Here is a 20799-nt window from a genome sequence, read left to right as displayed (position 1 = left end):
TGCTGGGCACATGGAGGTGCCAGATCCCCAGGACAGCCGGACCTTGGAGCTGTCACATGCCTGGGGCTACCAGACCTCCAGGACAGCCAGATACTGTGGCAGTCAAGCACCTGGGGTGGCTGGACCCCTAGGACAGCCACATCCCAGTCCTGTCACGTATCCCAGGCTGCAGGAGCCCCAGGACAGCTGGACCTCGGGGCTCTTGGGCACCCAGGGCTGTGGGAGCCCTGGAGCTGCCGGATCCCTAGGTCAGACAGATCCTGAAGCTGCTGCACGTCTGGGACAGCCAGGACCCGAAGCTGCGAGACTCCCGGGGACCTGGAGCTGCCAGACCAGGGGGACAAGCCAGAGCTCGGTGCTCTTTGTCACCCCAGGATGTTGATCCCCTGGAGATGCTGGATCCCCGGGGCTCCCGGAGCCTCCAAACCCACCCGTGGTGCTGCCGGGCCCCCGGGACATCCAGAGCCGTTGGACTCCCAGGACTCCCGGGCACCCGGGAGCTACTGGACCCGCAGGCTGAACTGGAAGCCAGGGCTCGGCCGTGACTGGGAACAGTCGTCGGAGCCTCCGCCACTTTCCGCGGCGGAGACTCCCGCGCCGGTCGGGGCCGTCGGGGCGGCGGGTTCCCCGCGGAGGGGAGGCGGCGGTCAGCGGCCCCCGGAGCCTGGCCCGGCGTCAGGGGAACCAATGCGGAATTTACTGGCTGGCGGCGGGGCCCCTCCCGCCGCTGCCGAGAGGGGCGCGGGGGAGGCGGCGGCGGAGCTCGCACTGCGGCTTCCGCCCGCCGAGCAGCGGCCGGGGCAGGGCGGGCACCGGGCACGGCGGAGCCGCGGCGGGCAGGAGGGGGGGCGCAGAGCGCCCGGCCCCGTATGGGATGGGCCGGGTCAGGCCGGGCCCCGCCGCTCCGATGGCCATGGCGGCCCCTGGGCTGCTCCCGCCCCGCCGCGCCCGGGCCGGAGCTTCGCTGCTGCCTCTGCTGCCGCCGCTGCTGCTGCTGCTGCTGCTGGTGCCGAGCCGCGGAGCCGCGCAGGAGCTGAGCCCCCGCGGCAGGAACGTCTGCAGGGCCGGCGGGTAGGAACGGCGGGGCGGGCAGGTGTGGTGGGGCGGGACGGGACGGGACCCCCCGACCCCGCGGATCGGGGCCCAGGGTGCGGAGGGATGCGGCGGGACCAGGGGACCAGGACCGGGTCCCTACTCGCCCGCTCCTCGCTCCCGAGCAGCTCTTCTGGGCGCCGTCCCAGACAAAGTCGAGTTGTGCGGGGCTGGGGAGGGGGGAGCAAGACACCGAGGAACGGCGAGGAGCTCAGCCCGAACGGGGCCGGGAGCGGGGGGGCGGTCCTCATGGTCGGGCTTTAAGCGGGGACCTGGTCCTTGGGCAGACCGGGGCCGGTTCTGCCCCCGCCCTTGGGTCAGTCCTGCTACAGGGAGCCGGTCCTGAGCGACCCGGGGCCGGTCCTGCACACCGCAGGGTGAGGGTGTTGAGGGCAGCGGGTCCAAGATGCCGCCAGGACTGGTCCTGGATGCCCCCGGGGCTGATTTTGCTGTGGGGATCTGGTCTTGAGTGCTTCTGGGGATCGAATCGGTGCTGTAAGGGGACCAATCCTGCATCCCCGGAGCCGGTTCCGTTGCGGGCAGCCGGTTCTGAGTGCCTCCGGGGATCGGGTTGCACTGGGAGCGGCCGGTCCTGCACCCCCCCTGCCCGGGCTGGCAGGATGCAGGATGCTCTGGGTATCCTGGTGGAGCTGTTTGGGATGGTGGAGTCGGCAGCTCCCTGACCCTGGGGCTAGGCTTCAGAAAGTAGGTGCTGGCATTGCCTGGCTGTGTCCAGGGGTCACATCCTGCCTGCCCGGCCGGGGACGAAACCGCGGGAGCCGGCACCGCCTTCTCCGTGCTTCCAGCGCCCTGTGTGCAGCACGGAGCAGGGCATCACCTCGGGCCAAGCGCTTCACCGCAGCGCTGGGCTTGGTGCTGGCCGGGCACTGCTCCAGGCTGGCTCCAGCCCGGGTGGCAGAGAGCCCGCAGCCGCTCCCGCCCGGCCGGGAGAGCCGAGCCCCGGCCCTTGCTGGGGGGCCCAGGCCATAAATGCACCTTTACATCGCACCGTGAGGTCAGGCGAGTCCACAAGGAAAACATGTGCTGCGAGCCAGAGGGGCCGCATAAAGGCTCCATTCAGCCGGGCCGCGGGGCGCTGGTGCCCCCTCCTCAAATTACAGCCTGGGTTTCCTAAGGAGGCTCCCGGCCCTGCTGTTCCTCGCCAGGGGAGGATGAGGGGAGTGGACCCTCCCTGGCTGCCGATGATCTACCAGACTTACCCTGCAAAACTGCCACCACGTCCCAGGGTGGCAGAGGGGACGTGAGCAGTGTCCCCACCCTTGTTCTCAGTATCCCACCCCGTGTGCTGGGGATGGGGTGCCTGGGGGCTCCCCCATCTGCTGCATGGAGGTGGGGGTGATGCTGTTCCCAGCACCACAGGGCTCAGACCAGCTCCTTGTGCCACCCATCCGTGCCCTGGGGTGCACAGGAGCACTGGCTGGCAAGCAGGGCAGGGTGCACAGGGTGGGCAGGAGGTGCTGTCCACCCTGCTGTGGGAGTGGGTTCTGAAGGCAGCCTAGGAGCCGGGCAAGGTGGGATGGCACAGTCCCTAGGATGCTGAGATGAAGGTGGCATCATTTTCCACCCCTCACCCTTCTGCAGACCTCTCTTCCTTCCCCACCCACACCCTTGTCTTTACTGTGCTGTTCCTCATGGAGGACACCCCAGGAGTCACCATCCAAATCCTCCTTGGTGGCCCCAAGGACCCAGCACAGGCGCTGCAGGACCTACCCTGTACCACCAGGGACCACTGGGCTGGGGGCGGCCTGGGGAGGAGGTCCAAGCGCCCTCCACCCAAGCTTGGTAAAGCTGCTGGTTGGACTCTCGGCCATGTGGGTCCTGCACAGTTGGGCACCCATCAGAGGTGCCAGCTGTGGGTTTTGGAGGGCTCAAGAGGATTCTGCTTCAGCCCTGCTCAAAACTCCTGCGACCTGGCCAGGGCAGAGGAGCAGGGCCTGTGCAGGAGCAGATGGGTGCTCAAGCTGTGTGCTGCATGCAGCCTGCTCCTGAGCCTGCAGCTTTCATACCCAGCTGCAAGTTGGGGTCACCCTCCCCAGAGCTGCCCTTTGGGGTGCTGGCAAAGCCCTGCACGTGTGGGCACTGCTGCCCCTGGCCTGCTCTCACCAATGCTCTCTTTGGGTCATCTTTGAGTCTTTCCCCTATTTTCCTTTTCACTCTGCCTGAAGTTCCTTTGCCACACATGATCCTGCCCCTGCCTGCTCCTGCCTGCTCTTGGGGGTCTCTCTTTGCCTGTGCCCCAAGGCTTGGGTTGGGCAGCAGCAGCTGGCATCAGTTGCAGGGCATGCTGCTGGCCTGGTGGTCCCAAGAGCCCTGTGTGCCAGCTGGGGGGAGCTGGGTGGCACTGAGGAAGGGGTGACAGGGAGAAGGAAGGAGCTCAGTGCCAGGGAGATGCTCAGAGGAGCATGGGGGAGGGGAACACCGTGGGTGGCTGTGTGGCTGGGGAGGGTGAGGCAGTGCTGGGGGGGTTGGGGACACGGTGTGCACCTGCAGGGCTCCTCTGCAGCTCTGCCCAGCAGGCTGAGAGCAGGGAGAGGTCACCACAAGCAGCAGCTCCCACCCAAGCCCCAGCGTCTCTCTCCTGCTTTTTGGGGGGGTGAGCTTGCTCCTCGCTGTTCAGGGGGGTCTGCAGTGGTCAGGATAAAGAGCCTGCGTGAGGGACCCCTCTCCACAGCCACAGTAAGAAGGATGTGCTCCAGGGAGCGATGCAGGAGATGCCTCTGCAAGAGAAGCACTCAGCCTCCACAGACACCCTCAGGACATCTGTAGAGGTCCCACTGCTGCCCCACAGCGTGAGCAGGATGTAGCCATGTGGCAGGGGGGCGACACTGGTGTCGAGCACCCCTCCCTGCAGGTCATGGCTCTGCCCACATCCCCTCTCCTCCTCTACATCAAGCCCCAGCCTCACCTCAGAGTGTGGCTTATTCCCCCCCAGCATTGTTTGAAGCAAAGGGGAAAGGCTTTGCCCTGTGCCTGGCTGTGGTGCCTGGCCCTGGGGTCAGGATTGGGCTCTGCAGTGGATCTCCCGTTGCTCACAGGGCACGTGGAGCAAGCCCACCTTGGAGAAGCTGAGTCCACAAGAGGTGTTTTAGACCCACACCCTGCTGGTCACCTCTGGCAGCCAGCACCGAGCCCTCCCTGGGGCTGGCTCTGCTCAGGGGCCACATCCCAGCTGCCTCTGCTTGCACTGGGAGAGAGTTTACTTGCTGCCGAAGCTGCTGATAGGCGAGGGGGGCGCTGAGCAGGAGGGTGTGGAGGTGGGGGGCAGGCACGGGGGAGGGCAGATTAGTTATCAGAGCAGAGATAAGCACCAACCCCGCGGGCCGGGGTCCGGCTGGTGGTGGTCGTGGTCCTGCTCACCTCCAGCTGGCAGCAGAGGAAGGGCTCTACCCTCCTGCCGCCGCGTTCCTGTGGCTCCCTGTCCTCAGCTTTTCGGTGCCACCCCTCTGATGCCCATTTCGGCGTCCAGGATGAGCTGTCCAAGGCAGGGGATGTCCCCAGCAGAGGCGTTCCTCCTTGCAAACCTGTGGTGGTTTCATCTGAAAACCACCAAACCCTGAGTGTCAGAGGGTGGAGTGGTGAAAGCAACCCCGGGCTGGGGCAGCCTGTGCCCTTGGCCACGCCACGGCGAGCTCAGGGCACCACGGGCCCTGCCCTGCCCGTGCCCAAGCATCCCAGCGCGGCAGACCTGGCGTTTTGGGGCGGCCAGCCGGGAGCCTCTTGCAGAGAGCCTTGACTCCAGCCTACCCAGCCCCCGAGGAGGCACCCCCCTCTACCCCCCTTTGCTGTTAACATCCCTTGCATGCTTGGCCGGAGCTGAGCCCCCCCTCAAGCCCTGGGGGTCTCTGCGTGGGGGGTACCCTCCAGCCGCCATTGCAGCGCCTTGTGGCCGCTTCCAGGGGCTGCAGAGCTGGAGCTATTTTGGGCTCCAGCTGCAAGGCATTTTTTCCAGGCCTTGAATCATTTTTGTGGTTCTTTTCTGCCTCCTTTCCAACTTTTCACCGTCCGCCGCGAAAAGGAGGACGCAGGGCTGCCGCCTCAGCCCCGCCGCTGCTGCCCTCCCTGGGGCCGCTGCTAGGAGCTGCCTTCAGCGCCCCCTCCCCTCCCCCGCCCCCCAGTGCCTCCAGTGCCCGCATCTGGCTGGGGGGCTGCTGGCAGCTCCTTCCTCGGCCCCAGGACGAGGCGGTCTGGCAGCCAGACGTGGTCCTGTGACTGCGCTGGGCTAGAGCGAATGCTTCCTCGCTGTCTCCTCCTCCTCTGCTGCGTTTGTTAACACAGAAAGAGGAAAAGGGGAAGGGAAAAAAAGCAAAAGCCAAGCGCATTCCAGCTCCGCCGCCAGCCCCGGCCCCAGGCTCTCGCTGCCTGCAGCAGCCGCTCGGACTCTTTGCAGCCCCTCAGCATCGCTCCCGTGTCACCAGCAGGGACCAGGCAGTGCCTGCCGGACCCCCGGGGCCGAGTGGGTCACCCCGGGAAGAATGGGCTGGCTTCCCTCACCCCAGGGGATCCCTGTGGTGTTCCCCATTCCTGGGCTTCAGCGTTGTGAGCCCCCAGCTTTTGGGGGGCCATTGAGCAACAGTTTGTGAGGTCTCCCTGCTTGGTCCCCGCCTGTCCCATCCCAGCAGGGAGCTGGGCAGCTCTGGCTGAGGGCTCCGAGGGGGTCTGAGACCTTGTGTCAGTGTTGTCTGGGGTCGGGCTTGCACCAGAAGTGCTTCAACTGCAGGAGCCAGGAAGTTCCACCTCGGTGTGAGGAGAAAGTTGTTTGGTGTGAGGGTGCTGGAGCCTGGAGCAGGCTGCCCAGAGAGGTTGTGGAGTCTCCTGCTCGGGAGACTTTCCAAACCCCCCTGGCTGTGTTCCTGTGTGGCCTGCCCTGGGTGACCCTGCAGGGGGGTTGGACTGGGTGCTCTCTGGAGCTCCCTGCCAGCCCCTGACATTCTGTGATTCTATGGCTAATGATCCTGTGCATGGTGCTCCCTGGAGGTGATGGCACTCAGGGTCACACAAGGGCTCCCAGCTGCCTGCAGCTGGCATTGCCCAGCTGGTACCAGGGGAACATCCCCTGGGTGCTGGCTATGATGCAGCCACCCCAGCAGAGTGGTTCCAGCCTGCCTTTGGGGCACCATCCCCAGGCCCCCGAGCAGTGAGCTCGGGCTTTGGGCCATGCTCAGTCTTCCTGCAGCAGCCAGACGGTGCCAAGCAGGTCCCTTGAGCTGCAGACAGGGCAGGGCAGGGCTGAGCTGAGCTGAAGGGAGACTGTTTGCTAGCCCTGCACCCATGAGGGTTTGCAGGTGCTGCTGGTGCTGCCTGTGTCCTTCCCAGCCTGCTCCCAGCTCCTGCTGGCACAGAGGGGGCAGGCTGGCAGCAAGCCACAGGCAGAGCATGGGCATGTGGGCACTGCCAGCCCACCCTCACACCAGCACCTTCCTGAGCAGAGAAAGGACCAGGGACCTGGCAAGCAGGCAGCCTGCCATCCCATCCTGGAGCAGGCAGCTCTGCCAGAGCCTCGGGGGCAGGGCACTTGGGTTTCCCCTGGGGCGTTCGCAGCCTTCCCTTTTTGGTTTGTTGTTGCTTGGGTTTGGTTGAGTTTTCCCCCAGCTTTGGGGAGTCTTTGGAATGTTTCTGACAATAGCAGTTGGAAACTCGACTGTTGTTGTCTCATGGCTCCTGATTGATGGGGACAAACTGGTCCTGGCCTCAGCTGGCTCTTGGGGCACCTCAAGCCAGTACCCACAGGAGCCCATCCCTCCCCCCCCCCAGGATCTGTGCTCCCTGCCACGGTAGAGAAAGAGCCAAGAGCTCCCCTTGCCCCAGGGGGCTGCAGCAGCCCCCAGCCATGGTTCAGCTGGCAGCAGGACCTCTCACCATCCCAACATCAGTGCTCCTGGTGGGGGTTTGGGAAGGACCAGGACTTTGTGAGGGCCATAACCATCTCTGGTGGTTTGGGTCTTTTTGCCCCTGCAGCTCCTCGGTGCTGGTGTGCTGCCCAGGATGGAGGCAACAAGGAAGTGAATGTCTGATAGGTAAGCACCAGTGGTTTGCTTCCCTGGGCACTGCTCATCTGCCCACTCTCTGCCAAGCCCTCCTGGCTTCACCACTGCTGTCTGTGGCCGCCCCAATGTGTCCTGCAGCAAGGACTCCCTGCCCTGGGGACCTCTGCCTGACCTGGGCCCCGGGGCTGCTGGAGGCTGTCCTGCCTCCCTGGCTGGATGGGTTTGCAGCCTCAGTGTTGGGGTGCTGGTCGTGGAGCTCAGCCCCTAGGGTACCTCTGGCCCCCATGGTGATGTCCTGCTCTGCTTCAGCTCCCTGTGGGCTCCTCCATGATGCTGGCTCCTCCAGCACCACCCCTGCTCCCCGGCTGGGGGTTTCTCTCTCTGCTGGCCAGCTTTGGGTCTAAGGATTTGCAGATGCTTCCCTGAGACCCAAGGGACAGCCAGATGTGCAGCTGCAGGGCTGGGACCAAGAGATTTCCCACGGGTTCTGCAGCAGTGTGGGGAGCCAAGCCAGGGCTGCTGGTGGAGGAGAAGCTGCCAGGACCTGGCTCATGTCCATCGTGGCCCCACTGGGGAGAAGCTGCTGAGGCAGAGGGGTGCCCGGCAGGTGGGGGCCCCCCAAGCCTGCAGGCAGGGCAGCCTCCCTGGCAGGGAAGGGGGGTCTCACTCATCCCCTGCGCTACAACACCATGCAGGAGGCTGCTTGGGGGCTCCCGTGGGGGCTCCCCACAGTTCTGGGTTGGCCCCAGGAGGGCTGGAGAAGCTCTGTGCACCAGCCCAGGGTGCCAGCGGTTTGCCACCGGCCAAAAGCGAGTAACCAACTAACCCACCGTGCATGAGCCCCCCCATAACTGCTCGCTGCATGCATGGGTGCCTGTGTGCCGGGAGCGGGACGGGGACCCTCTTGTGCCAGCAGGAAGAGTTGCAGGACAGGGTCTGCCAGGACAAGCAGGGGGGAGGCCATTCCCACCAGGCAGCTGTGCCCATCTCCTTGCCCCCTTCAGCCTGCTCCTAACCCTTCGACTCACTGCTCCTAACCTGTGTAAATCTGTCTATTTTAGGGGGGTCTATAGTATCCATCTCCGTAGGTCTAAGAACTCCCAGGTAAGGTGGATGGGGGGGGGTGGTTCTGCTCTCCCTCTCCTGGTGGCTAAGGAGGCTCATTCAGGGCCGCCCGGGATCTGCCAGCGCTGCCTGTCCCACCTCCTGCCCTGCCCTGGGCACTGGCCCAGCACCAAGCCCCCTCAGCAGGAGAGGGGCTGGAGAGGTGTGGGTGGCAGTGACACCGTAAGGAAAGAAGGGAGGGGGACAGGGGGGCTGTGCTCGTCGCTGCCTGCAGCCTCCTCACCTCCTGTCCCTGTGCTTCCCCGGAGCTGCCTCTGCCAGCGATATGGAACTGAGTGAGGGACACTGCCCCTGGGCAGGGCTGGTGCCAGGGCCTGGGCCGGGTTGCTGGGGGCTGGTGGCTAGGAGGGAGCTGAGACGGGTGGGCAGGAGGCTGGTGGCATCTTTTGTGGCAAGGGTCCTATCCAGCCTGCCCCGGCCGCTTGCCAGGGCAGCCACAGTGCCACAACTCAGCAGCACCTGGAGTGCCACCGCCACCCCCCCCGCCGCTTCTCCTGCTCCGTGGGGCCGGGAGGGGCTGGGGGCAGCAGGGAGGAGCGCAGCGGTGCTTGCGCTCATGCCTGCCGCCGCTCTGTCTGTCTGTCCAGCTGTGTGCGAGGGCAACTTTACCTGCAAGGAGAACGAGGTGTGCGTCCGTCCCGGCGAGTGCCGCTGCCGCCATGGATACTTCGGTGCCAACTGCGACACCAGTGAGTACCCGCAGCCAGCCGCCTGTGCCCGGCCGCGCTGCCCCGCGCTGCTGGCCCCTTCCGGAGCTCTGTCCCTGCCCGGCCCTCTGCCTTTGTCCCTTCGGGGGTGGTCTCTAATGCTCCGGGAGCTTAGTGGGGGGACACCGTGGTTGAGAGATCCACTGGGACCGGCGTGGGGAGAGGAGGGAGGGGACGAAGGGGAGGGGGGCAGGGTGGGGGATGAGGAGGAGAGGAGGGGGTGGGGGGAGGGTTCTCCACCGAAGTCCAGCGTTGGGGTTGCCTGACGGGGCGGTGCCCAGGGCTGACAGCTCTGCCCACAGAGTGTCCCCGGCAGTTCTGGGGTCCCGACTGCAAGGAGATGTGCAGCTGCCACCCCAACGGGCAGTGCGACGACGTGACGGGCCAGTGCACCTGCAACCCCAACCGCTGGGGCCCCAAGTGCGAGAGCCTCTGCCTCTGCAAGCACGGCAAGTGCGACCAGCGGACGGGGAAGTGCGCCTGCGAGCCCAACTGGTGGGGTCCCCAGTGCTCCACCTCCTGCTACTGCAGCCACAACTCGCAGTGCGACCAGCAGACGGGCAACTGCCTGTGCCAGCCCGGCTGGTGGGGCCGCGGCTGCAACAACCAATGCTCCTGCAACAACTCGCCCTGCGAGCAGTTCACGGGGCGCTGCCAGTGCCGGGAGCGCACCTTCGGGCCCCGCTGCGACCGCTACTGCCAGTGCTACAAGGGCAAGTGCAACCCGCTGGACGGCACCTGCGCCTGCGAGCCGGGCTACCGGGGCAAGTACTGCCGGGAGCCCTGCCCCGCCGGCTTCTACGGCCAAGGCTGCAGGAGGCGGTGAGTGCCCGGGGCGGTGCCAGCCCCGCCGCGGCACGCCGGTCGCGCTGGCGACGGGAGGGGGTGGCAGCAGGAGGGGAGTGACGCCCTTGCCCCCTCGGGGGGGCCGTTGCAGGTGCGGGCAGTGCAAGAGCCTGCAGCCGTGCACCGTGGCGGATGGGCGCTGCCTGACCTGCGAGCCGGGCTGGAACGGCACCAAGTGCGACCAGCCCTGCTCGCCCGGCTTCTATGGAGAGGGCTGCGAGAAGCTCTGCCCCCCCTGCAAGGACGGCCACACCTGCAACCACATCAACGGGAAGTGCTCCCACTGCAACCCGGGCTGGATCGGAGACCGGTGAGTGGGGCAGAGTGATGCCCGGCCCCCTGCTGCTCCTTGCCGGGAGATGAGGGCGTCCTGCAGACGGGAGGGGAAGGCAGGGATGGGCTGAGCCCATTGGCACGGCCACAGGGTCAGAGAGAACCTTCAAGGCCCCTGCCTCACACCCCTGGGTAGCGCCGGGTGCTCACAGCTGGGACGCTGTCCCGCAGGCTCTGGTGCTGAGGATTGCTTCTGGGGCTTTGCACACAGCAGGCAGGAGGGCCGAGGGGGATGCCAGAGGCCCTCAGGAGCTGTGGGCGCTCCAAGCCACCTGCCCTCCTCCCTCCCTCCCTCCCCAGGTGTGAAACCAAGTGCCGGAATGGGACGTACGGGGAGAACTGCGCCTTCGTCTGCAGCGACTGTGCCAACGGGCAGTGCCACTTCGAGACCGGGCGCTGCCTCTGCCACCCCGGCTCCCACGGCACCTAGTGAGTGAGCCCGTGGGCTCTGGGCACGGGGCTGGGGGGCAGTGTGTGAATTAAGCTGTTCTGAGAGCCAGGTGCAGCATCAGGAATGGGGGGACCAGGGATGCTCAGGGCTGAGCTGACCATGTGGGTGAGGCTGGGTGGCCTGGGGGCTTTGCTGGTGCTTTTTGCTGGAAAACTCAGCCTCCTCCACTTCCAGAATCCAGCCCGGGGCAGAGATCTGGCTCAAAACCATGGGGTTGAGGAGGTTTGGGTTGCCCAAAGGACATCCCAGCTGCTATCCTGCTGCCCACCCCAGCTGCCATCCTGCTGCCCATCCCAGCTGCCATCCTGCTGCCCACCCCAGCTGTGGGGAGCAGCAGGGCTCGGCGTGTGTCCCGGCTGGCACGGGGGGTGTGCCAGGCACGAGGCTCAGCAGCGGCACCTTGGAAGTCACCGGAGCATGAAATGGGCTGAGCCACCCCCGGGCACGGTGCCAGCGGCTGGGGGCAGCTGTGGCCCCGGGAGAGCAGCTTTGGGCTGGGGCCTGCTGGCTCCTCACAGCTGCAGCTGCTCCGCTGAGGCTGCTGCTGCTAGGCCTGAAGGCTGTGAGGCCGTTCAGTGAGCCCTGGACAGGCTGGGAGCTGGGCAGAGGTGCCTGGATGAGGCACTTGGTGCCATGGTCTGGTTGATTAGTCAGGGCTGGGTGATCAGTTGGGCTTGGTGATCTTGGAGGTCTCTTCCACCCTGGTCGATTCTGTGATTCTGCCATTGCTAAGCCCTGAGCAGGGAGCAGCAGCAGCCTGGGAGCTGGGCAGAGCTGCTGGGCAGGCGACGGCCTCCTGCTCCCTGGGGGTGAGGCAGTCCCCCCGGGTCAGGGGGCTGGAGGATCTGTGTCGGAGCAGCCTGAAGAATTGGAGGGTTTGGGAAGGGCAGCAGCCTGCGAGTGCCCTCCCTCAGCCCAGCCCATCCCTCCCTGCAGCTGTAACCTGACCTGCGCCCCCGGCCGCTACGGAGCCAACTGCGCCGAAGCCTGCAGCTGCCACGACGGTGCCTGCGACCCCCTGACGGGCGCCTGCCACATGGGTGAGTGCCCGGCGGGCACGGGCCGGGCTGCCAGGCCCTGCCGCGGGGCTGCCAGCGGGGCTGACCGGCTGCTTTGCCTCGCAGAAGCCAACCAGCGGATGGGGGTGATCGGGGCGGGAGCCCTGCTGGCGCTGCTGCTCACCCTGCTGCTGTCGCTGCTCTGCTGCTGCTGCGTCTGCCGCAAGAAGGACGAAGCCCGCGGGTGAGTGGCAGGGCTGGGCGAGCTCTTGCCAGGCGGGGAGGGGGCAGCCTATGGGTCTGAGGACAGCTGGGGACACCGGAACCTGCGCGGGGCTGGGGCCAGTAAGGGCCACGCTGCGGGAGCAGGCGGAGCAGCCCTGCCTGACTGGCAGCACCGCCAGCGCCCCGGGCTCTCAGCAGGTCTCGCTGCAGCCCTCAGGGCAGCACAAAACAGAGGGGGCTGAGCGGGGTGGGCGGGCTGCAGCACTGCCAGGTGTCCTGCAGGAGGGTGACCGGGGCAGGGAGGGCAAATTCCCACATCAGGGTTGGGATGCTGGCAGTATTTTGGCAGCACCTCTGCTGTGGAAGGCTGGAGGGAGCCCCGCTGCAGCGAGGAGGGGGCTGGCACGGCTCGGGAAGGGCTGAACAGGCCCTGGGAGCTCCTCTGGCTGCAGAGGAAGCCTCCCCTCATGCTGCCAGCCACTGCAGAGGAATTTTCCAGAAGCCTTCCCTTGCAGCCCTGCCAGCTCAATCCCAGCCCAGCACATCTGGCTGGGAGAGCCTGGGGGCTGCATGTCCTTTCCCCACAGAACGAGGCAGGGAGGCAGCAGCCCTGCCTGCTGGGCTGTGCCACAGCCAGAGGGGAGGTGCCAGCACTCCCAGGCCTCTGCAGTGTCCCCAGACAGTTGGGTCCCAGCAGCAGGCCCTTGCCAGAGCATCCTGAGGGACCACAGTGGCAGTGGGCATAGAACCACAGAATTGTGTGGCCTGGAAAAGCTCTCCAGGATCACCCAGTCCAGCATCAACCCAACCCCACCGTGGCCACCAAACCCTGGCCCCAAGTGCCATGGCCACAGCTTGCTTGAACACCTCCAGGGATGGGGACTCCACCACTTCCCTGGGCAGCCTGTGCCAGTCCCTGACCACTCCTGCAGCAAAGGAATTGCTCCTCACCTCCAACCTCAGCCTCCCCTGGCACAGTTTCAGGCCATTTCCTCTCCTTCTGTCACCTGAGACTAGGGAGCAGAGCCCAACCCCCACCTGGCTGTAGCCTCTTCCCAGGGAGCTGCAGAGAGCAAGGAGGTCTCCCTCAGCCTCCTCTTCTCCAGGCTCAACACCCCCAGCTCCCTCAGCTGCTCCTCCTGACGCCTGGCATCAGCACGTGGAGCTGCTCACTCCTGTGGCTGCAGATAATTGCTGCAAACCTCAGCCCCAGGAGGCTTCAAACCCAGAGAGCAAATAGAGAGAAGCCCTCTGTTTGCTTTGGGGTTGGGATGATCTTCATTTGGGCTCAGATGGGCCTTGTGGCTGGTGTGGAGCCGTGCTGCCAACAGCCACGGCCAGATCTGACCTTGCCACCACCCCTTGGCACCGCTCTGACCTGGTGCCCAGGGCTGGCAGCAGGTACCAGGCCCTCTGCGCCGCGGACGCCTCCCTTGCGTTGGCGCTGCCCCACCTGTCCCCTAACCCCTCTGATCCGCAGCATTCCTGAGCTGCTGGCTCTCAGGGCTGCCCCCCACGGCAGGGCAGGGGGGCAGTGCCTCTCTGATGGGGCTGGCACCTTCCCTTGCAGCTCCAGCCTGGACCCAGCGGCGGCCAAGAAGCCTCCCAGACGCCTGTGCGGGAGGTTCAGCCGCATCGGCATGAAGCTGCCACGCATCCCCCTGCGCCGCCAGAAGCTGCCCAAGGTCGTGGGTAAGGTGCTGGGGAAGGGGGCCAGAACCCAGGGGCCCTAATCCTGGCAGGGTAGGACAGGACAGGGCAGGGCAGGTGATCACAGCTCACAGGATGTTAGGGGCTGGAAGTGACCTCCGAAGGTCATCGATTCCAAGCCCCCTGCCAGAGCAGGAGCATAGGATCCAGCACAGGTCAGACAGGAACACAGCCAGGTGGGGCTGGAGAGGCTCCAGAGGAGACTCCACAACCTAATCAAATCAGGGGGGAAGAGTCCTCACTGCATGGGACATGGCAAAGCCCTGCCCTGGTGCCAGGTGTGCTGGGCCAGAGGAACATTCCTGCTGCAAGGATAACAGCCAGCAACAGAGGCTGTGTGTGTGGAAGGGGCCCAGCAGGGCCTGGGGGAGCACAGAGGGTGCCTGTGTGTGGTGATGGCGGGGGGCTGCAGGGGGCCTGCCTGTGCCTTCCCCACACTGGCCCAGGGGCAGTGCCAGGGTTTGGGCATGCCTGTGTGAGCAGGTTTCACAGGGCTTGCTCCATGGGTGCCAGCTACAAGTGGTGCCAGTGTGGGTCTTGGCTGCATGTTGCCCTGGGGCTAACCTGGGCTCCTGCACCCCACCACCACTTACCTCCTCCAAGCAGCAAAGCTCAGCCAGCCCTGAGGCTGATGCTGACAGCAGGGAGCGTGGGATGAGCAGGAAGGGACAGCCAGGAGGCTCTCAGGCCACCCTCCCACAGCCCTCCTGCAGCTCCTTGCTGTTTCATCCATCTTGAGACCCATCAGCTGCCATGCAGGCAGGGCTGGGGCTGGCACCCTGGGGCTGGCACCCTGGGGCTGTGAGCCTGGGAGACGTCGGGGAGCAGCGGAGGGAGGGGAGCTGTGGGAAGCAGACACACTTCTCCCAGCCCCATCAAGCCCAGGGGAGATAAACCCCGGGAGACCATGCAGGACCCTCCAAGCCCAGCTTTGGGAGTGCTGCACAGCCTCTTTCTCCTTTGGGCATGCCCTGGGGCTCCTGCCAGCCCCGGAGGTGCCTCGTGGCCGTGCCCAGCCGCTCGCCACACCCCCTGGCAGGAAGCAGCTCCTCCAGCCGCTCCCGGCCGGCTGCTTCTCATTTTCCCTTCTTGGTTTCTGTTACAAGGGGAAGGCCATGCTGAGACTCCTGCTTCCCCCTCCCCAGGAGCCTTTGCTCCTTAAATATCACAGCCTCCTTCGGCCTCCCTCTCTCCACACCCTGCCTGCACGGCAGTCCCTGGCTGCCATCAGCTTGCTCACCCTGTGCCCCTGGAGCTGGCATCCCTCATCAAGAGAACAGTCGTCCTGGTGGGCATCCCACCCACACCGAGGGCTGTTTTGTTGGTAGACAAAGGCTTGCACAGGCCCTGCTGCCCACAGCCATTTGTCACCATCACTGCTGGGTGAAGGCCCCAAGGAGACCTCATTGTGGCCTTCCAGGAGCTGCAGGGGGCTGCAGGAAAGCTGGGGAGGGACTTTGGAGGGTGTCAGGGAGGGACAGGACTGGGGGGGATGGAGCAGAACTGGAAGTGGGGAGATTGAGATTGGCTGTGAGGAAGAAGTTGTTGCCCATGAGGGTGGTGAGAGCCTGGCACAGGCTGCCCAGGGAGGTGGTGGCAGCCTCCTGGCTGGAGGTGTTTGCAGCCAGGCTGGAGGTGGCTGTGAGCAACCTGCTGTGGTGTGAGGGGTCCCTGCCCGTGGCAGGGGGGTTGGAACTGGCTGATCCTTGAGGTCCCTTCCAATCCTAACAGTTCTATGATTCTGTGGGTGCTTGTCTGTAGGACCTGGTAGCAATGTGTGGCAAGAGCTGTGCCCACGGCTGGGCTGCTGTCCAGGACCCCAGCAGTCACCACCACACCGGGCAGGGAGGAGCTGTGCAGCATCCTCACCTTTCTGGCTAGCATGGAAGCTGGCGGGGCTCTAGGTGAGGGACACTCACAGCTGTTCCCTGCCCTTGCAGTGGCCCACCATGACCTGGAGAACACCTTGAACTGCAGCTTCATCGAGCCACCCTCTGTGGTGGAGCAGCCTTCCCCATCCTGGTCATCCCGAGGCTCCTTCTCCTCCTTCGACACCACGGACGAGGGGCCGGTGTACTGCGTGCCCCACGAAGGTGAGCAGCAGGGGGAGGGACTGCCCCAGGCAACCTCGGGGTTACCTCCTGCTCGCTGGGGAGGCATCACCCTTGCACCCTGCAGTGCCAGGCCCTGCCACTCTGGCTCCTCAGCCCGGAAGGGACGCAGATGCCAGCGCGGCCTCGCAGCTCCTTCCACTGGTACTTGCTGCTCCAGGGTTATTTCTAAGGGCCCTCTTTTTGCTGGGGTCCCCGACTGGGATGGAGGCAACGAGGGGTGCTGGGGACACACTGGGGTGCTGGGGGGAAGCAGGTGGGATGCCGTCCCACCCTGCTGCGGGATCGTCTCAGTCCTTCCCCTCCCTGGGGGCGCATCCCTGCCTGACACCTTTGTGCCATCTTCCCGCAGAGAGCGTGGGCGACAGCAGGGACAGGGGGACACCTGCCGGCCCTGGGGACAAGCTGGTGGCCCCAGCTGGAGGGGAGGAAGGAGGCGAATACACATTCCTGAAGGAGACGGGCTCGGTCAGAGCCTTCCCGGCCGACAGCAGCGAGATGCCCCTGCTCAAGTCCTCCGACAGCGAACGATCCTCCTGCGGCTCGGGCTCCGCCGCCGCCGCCGCCCTCTACGCCCGCGTCGCTCGCCACTCCAAGCACTCCAGGGAGGAGGAGGAGGGCACCGCCGACCCCCGCAGCCCCGGGAAGCCGCCATCCCCAGAAAGGACCAAGCCTCGTCCCCCGGACCCGGCCACAAAGCCCAAAGTCTCCTGGATCCACGGCAGGTACAACTCCAGCCAGTCCAACTCGCTGCCGGCGCCCGGCCGGTCCCCGGAGCGAGCGGCTGCCCGGTCCGGCAGCCCCGAGCAAGGGCAGGGCTTGGCCAAGAGGAAGAGGAGCCCGAGCGAGACATCGGCCGGCGTTCAGGGCAGGGGGGAGGAGAGGGGCGGTGCGCGGGGCAAAGAGAAAGCACAGAAGCAGCCCAAGGAGCCCGGCGGCCCGGAGAGCAAAGCCAGCCTCAGCGCGGAGCCCCAGTCGCCCTCCAAGCCCAAGCAGAGGAGTAAAGCCGGCTTGGAGCCGACGGAGGGCATCAACGGGGCGGTGCAGAGCGCCTTCCGCAAGATGGGAGCCTTCCAGCCGCCGGAGCGGCGCGCCGGGGACAGCCGGGATGCTCCCCGCAGCCCCGGCGCCGGCAAAGCCCGCTCTGAGCCCCTCCCTCCGCAGCTGGCCTCCGAGCTGGCCGCCCAGCTGAAGGAAAAGACTCAGAGCCTCAACAAGGGGGACGGGGGCAGCCGGGCGAACGGGGTGGGTGCCCAGCGGGAGAAGCCCACCCCTCCGCAGAAAGCCAAGCGTTCGCCAGCCGCCGCTGGCCAGAAGACCGGCAAGCCCTTGCTGCCCACCTCCCCCCACCTGCAAAAACTGATCCCCGGGGCAGTCGAGCCGGCGGCCGGCGAGCCCAAGCGGGCGGAGAAGCCCAGCGGCAGCACCAGCCAGGAGCAGGCAGTGCCCAGCGAGCAAGCCGTGAAGAAAACCCCTATTAAAAAGCCTCCCAGGAAGAAGAGCCGAGAAGCCGGCCTGGAGCCGCCCAGGGCAGCCGCCGTGCCCGCCCAGGCGGTGCAGTGACCGGGAGCTGGGTGCCAGCCCCACACCGGCCAGCTGGGCACTGGGAGGAAGGACGTTTGCTGGCACTGCCAGCGGACATGAAAGCCTGGACTGGGCAGGGGGCACTGGAAGAGCCCTACGCTTCCATTTCCCCAGCCTCCATCTCTCTCAATCCCCTTTTCCCCACCCCAGGACCTGGTCCTCCCCATCCGTGCCCTGCTGCCTGCTCCCTGCCCAGGTCTGGCAGCTCACGCTCCCCGCGCAGGGGCAGGGCCGTCCGGGGGGGGGGGAGGGGGCATGTCTGGCACCACCCCCCATTCCCCACCCTCCCTACCCTTTTTTAGCAGTATTATCACCCGCATAAGCAGCGCTTCTTGTACTCGACCCCCTCCCCCCCGGTATATCCTGCAGTAACGGGGCCGCTAGCTTCCCGCGCCCGCCCCGGCCTCTTGGGCTCACGGAGCACGGGAGAGGGAGGAGGCTGCTGCTCAGTGCCCAGGGCATCGCCGGGGACGTGCCCTGCACCCGTCACCACCAGCAAGCCCCCCACAGCCAGCCACCCTGGGCGCCGGGCACGGCTCTCCGTTGCCAGTCTCATGCCCGGCGTGGGGGTCGAGCTGGTTTCGACCGATGCCTCCCTCCCCTCTGCCCCTCCCGCCCCGGGTTTGCTCCGGGAGGAAAGCACGGAGCTGGGCACCCTTCAGGTTCCCGCGTCCCATCCAGTGGAGCTGGAGGGATTCCTTGGTACGACAGAGCCTGGCACCTCTGCAGAGCGCTTCCCCAATAAAAGTGTATTTCTTCTCTCAGTGGGTGCCATCTCAGTGCCCGCCGCTCCCCGCGGGCAGGCCCTGTGCTGGGCACCGCCCCCGAGCCAGGGGGCAGAGCACAGAGTCACAGAAACAGTCAGGTTGGAACAGAGCCTCAGGATCACCAACCCAGAACCCTGCTCTACAAGGGTCACCCCAAAACCAGACCCCCAAGCACCACAGCCAAACCACCTTCAAACACCTCCAGGCTTGGGGACTCCGCCACCTCCCTGGGCAGCACATGGTTGAGGCTCTGTCCCTGGAGACATTCAGACCTGATGTGTCCCTGGGCAGCCTGCTCTTGTTGGAGGTGTCCCTGCTGCCCTTGGAGGGTCCCTTCCAACCTGATGCACTCTGTGACTCTGTGGCTCTGTGAATCCTGGCTGAGCCTCTGCTTCTCCTCCCAGGGAAGGAGGATGTGCTGTTAGGAGGCCTCTGTGCAGTGTCCCCCACAGATGCTCAGCGCAGACAACCAAACCCTGGCCACGTTTTCCAGCGTGCTGCTGGCAACTCCTGCTCCTCCTGGCAGGTCAGCCCCAGCTTCTCCAGCAGCCCTTGTGCCAGCCCCAGCTGTGTCATCAGGCAGTCAGGAAGGGAGCATGGAGGTTTCACCCAGCCCCACCGAAACCCAGCGACCACCTCCACACAGCTCTTACTTTAGCTGCAGCTCGGGGGTGAAGTTCCCATTCAGGCACTCGGCTGCAGAGGCCAGAGCAGGGGAAACACTTCTACTGAGCAGTGTTTTAATTGGAATAAATCCGGTGAGCCTGAGGCCCTGAGGCTCCAGCATGGCCCTGCCCACATGCTCCCCTCACCCAGGGGCTGAGGTGCACCAGGCTGAGCTCAGACACGAGCTTTAAGTGGCCCTAAAACGGCTGGAGATGGGTGGCGAAGCCACCACGGCGATTAATGCACTCAGTGCAGGATGGAGCAGAGGGGCTGGCACTAGAGCCCCATCCCCAAGGGTACAGGGGGCTGGGCGCAGCTCTTGGAGGGTTCAAGGAGCAACTGGAGAAGACTCAGAGAAACCACCCAAAGCCAGATGGGTGAAGAGAGCAGGATCCAGCCCCAAGGAGAGCACCCACCCCAAGAGCTGGTCCTGTGCGGGGCGTTGCTGTTCCGGGAGCACCCTGGCTCCATCCCGGGCTCGGTCGCCAGCCGGGGTCTAACCGAGCACAGCGCGGCTTGGGCTGAGCTGCCGGAGGATCCCCGGCTCCGGCACGGCCAACCCAGCCCGCACCCGCGCCGGGGCGAGCGGAGCTCGGCAGCTCCTGGCCACAGCCCAGAGGCTGCTGCCCTGTCCCTGTCCTCGCAGCAGGAGCAGTAAGGCCACGTCTGAGCTGCCGCCGGAACCGCGCTCGGCGGAGGCTGCGCGGCCGCGGGGGGAGCTCCCGGCTGCGAGCCGTGACGCGGAGCCCCGGTGACGTGGCAGCAAGCCTGCGGGGACACCGGGCCGGGGCGGCCAGCTCCTGCCGTGAGCTTGTGCTCGGCTTTCCCTGCAGGGTTGCTCCTAATTGCCTTGCACCGCGCAGAGCTGGGATGCTGCCGCTGCCAGCTCTGCTCCGCTCGGGGCGCAGCCAGCCAGAGGCTTCTTGCCTGCGCTTCTGAGCGCGCAAATGTGCCCAGGGGCGGGAGGGAAGGAAGGGGAGCGGGGGGGAGGGGGGAAAGGCGGCAGCCAGGCATCCCCTCCCTCAACGGGCAGAGGGCACTTTTGCGAATCTCCCCATCCTGGGAGCCTGAACCCCACGGGGGATCCTTTGCTCAGGGGCCAGGTGAGTACCTCCAGTGGGAGAGTCCCGTGGGGCCTTAGGATGTCCCTGCAGGTCCCACGCTGAGGCATTGGGCTCCGAGCCACAATGTGTGCTCCTGCTGCTGCTTCTCACCGCCCACCCCTGCACCAAAACCCCACGGATGGTTTGGGGGCACTGGACCAGGATCAGCCCTAGTTCCTCATGTGCCATTCCAGCCCCAGTCCCCATGTGTGCTACCCACCCACCTCCCCCATGGCTCCCAGCCCCAGCCTGGGGCTGTGGATTGTCCCCAGTAGGTGACCCCAGCTGTGGTTCATCTCACTCCAACTCAAAGCCCCTCGTCCACTCTGTCCCCGTGGCACGGTGCAGGTCCCAGCAGAGTGCCAGGTGCCCAGCCCAAGTTCCATCCACCACAGCGAGCTCACCCCCACACCACCTCCAGCACCCTGGCCAGGCAAGGCAGGCAGCGCCAGCCGCACACGACGCAGGGCCATCTGCGCCCCGCTGTGCCAGCCGGCTCAGATACCTGCACCGGGTGCGCCAGGTCCTGCCCGTGCCGGCCCCAGCCCGGCAGCCGGCGGGAGGCAGCGGCTGGAGCCTGCCGGGCTAATGAGAAGCGCATGGGAGCCACATCTGGTAGCGATTGAGCGGGGAGCAGCGCCGGGAAAGGAGGAAGCGCAGATTTCCTGCAGCACAAAGGAAGGCAGAGGAATGTCCGCGGTGGAGCAGGGGCGTCCCCCCTCCCTCCGCGGCTCAGCCTTTGCTAGGGGTGCAGCAGCCCCGGGTCGTGCCTTGCTCCTTTGCCGGCACTGCTGGGGCTTTGCCCCTGGGAACGTGTGTGTCCCCCCCTTACCCCGGGCTAAGCCCCCCGTTCCCCAGCTGCCCCCACGTTTGCTTGCAGCGGGCAGGGACACCCCCACAGCCACTGTGTACAGCTCATGGCCGTGCTGACCCCCCCGAACTTCATGCACAGTCTCTTCCTGTCTGATCCTGCTCAGGGTCAAGGTCAAGACCAAGGTTCTGCTCCCCCTCTGCTCTGCCCTGCTGAGACCACAGCTGCAATCCTGTGCCCAGTGCTGGGCTCCCAGTTCAAGAGG

The 20799-nt window shown here is 65.9% G+C and overlaps 1 protein-coding gene across 1 annotated transcript; it reads left to right on the top strand.

Annotated features, from left to right (window-relative positions):
* The first annotated feature begins 375 nt into the window (after positions 1-375).
* SCARF2 (scavenger receptor class F member 2) lies at positions 376-17929 on the top strand. The gene is given in 12 exon segments (XM_054173264.1): positions 376-755; positions 757-1071; positions 7069-7127; positions 8810-8911; positions 9232-9751; positions 9867-10085; positions 10409-10537; positions 11496-11599; positions 11684-11801; positions 13353-13474; positions 15433-15585; positions 15956-17929. Coding segments are annotated over 12 exon segments (3432 nt in total). The 3' UTR covers positions 17167-17929.
* Positions 17930-20799: the final 2870 nt, after the last annotated feature.

This window comes from Dryobates pubescens, chromosome 25 (assembly GCF_014839835.1).
Source record: "Dryobates pubescens isolate bDryPub1 chromosome 25, bDryPub1.pri, whole genome shotgun sequence".
Classification (NCBI taxonomy): Eukaryota; Metazoa; Chordata; class Aves; order Piciformes; family Picidae; genus Dryobates; species Dryobates pubescens.
Note: the sequence above shows the minus strand (reverse complement) of the source record. Positions and strands in the feature narration are given on the sequence as shown.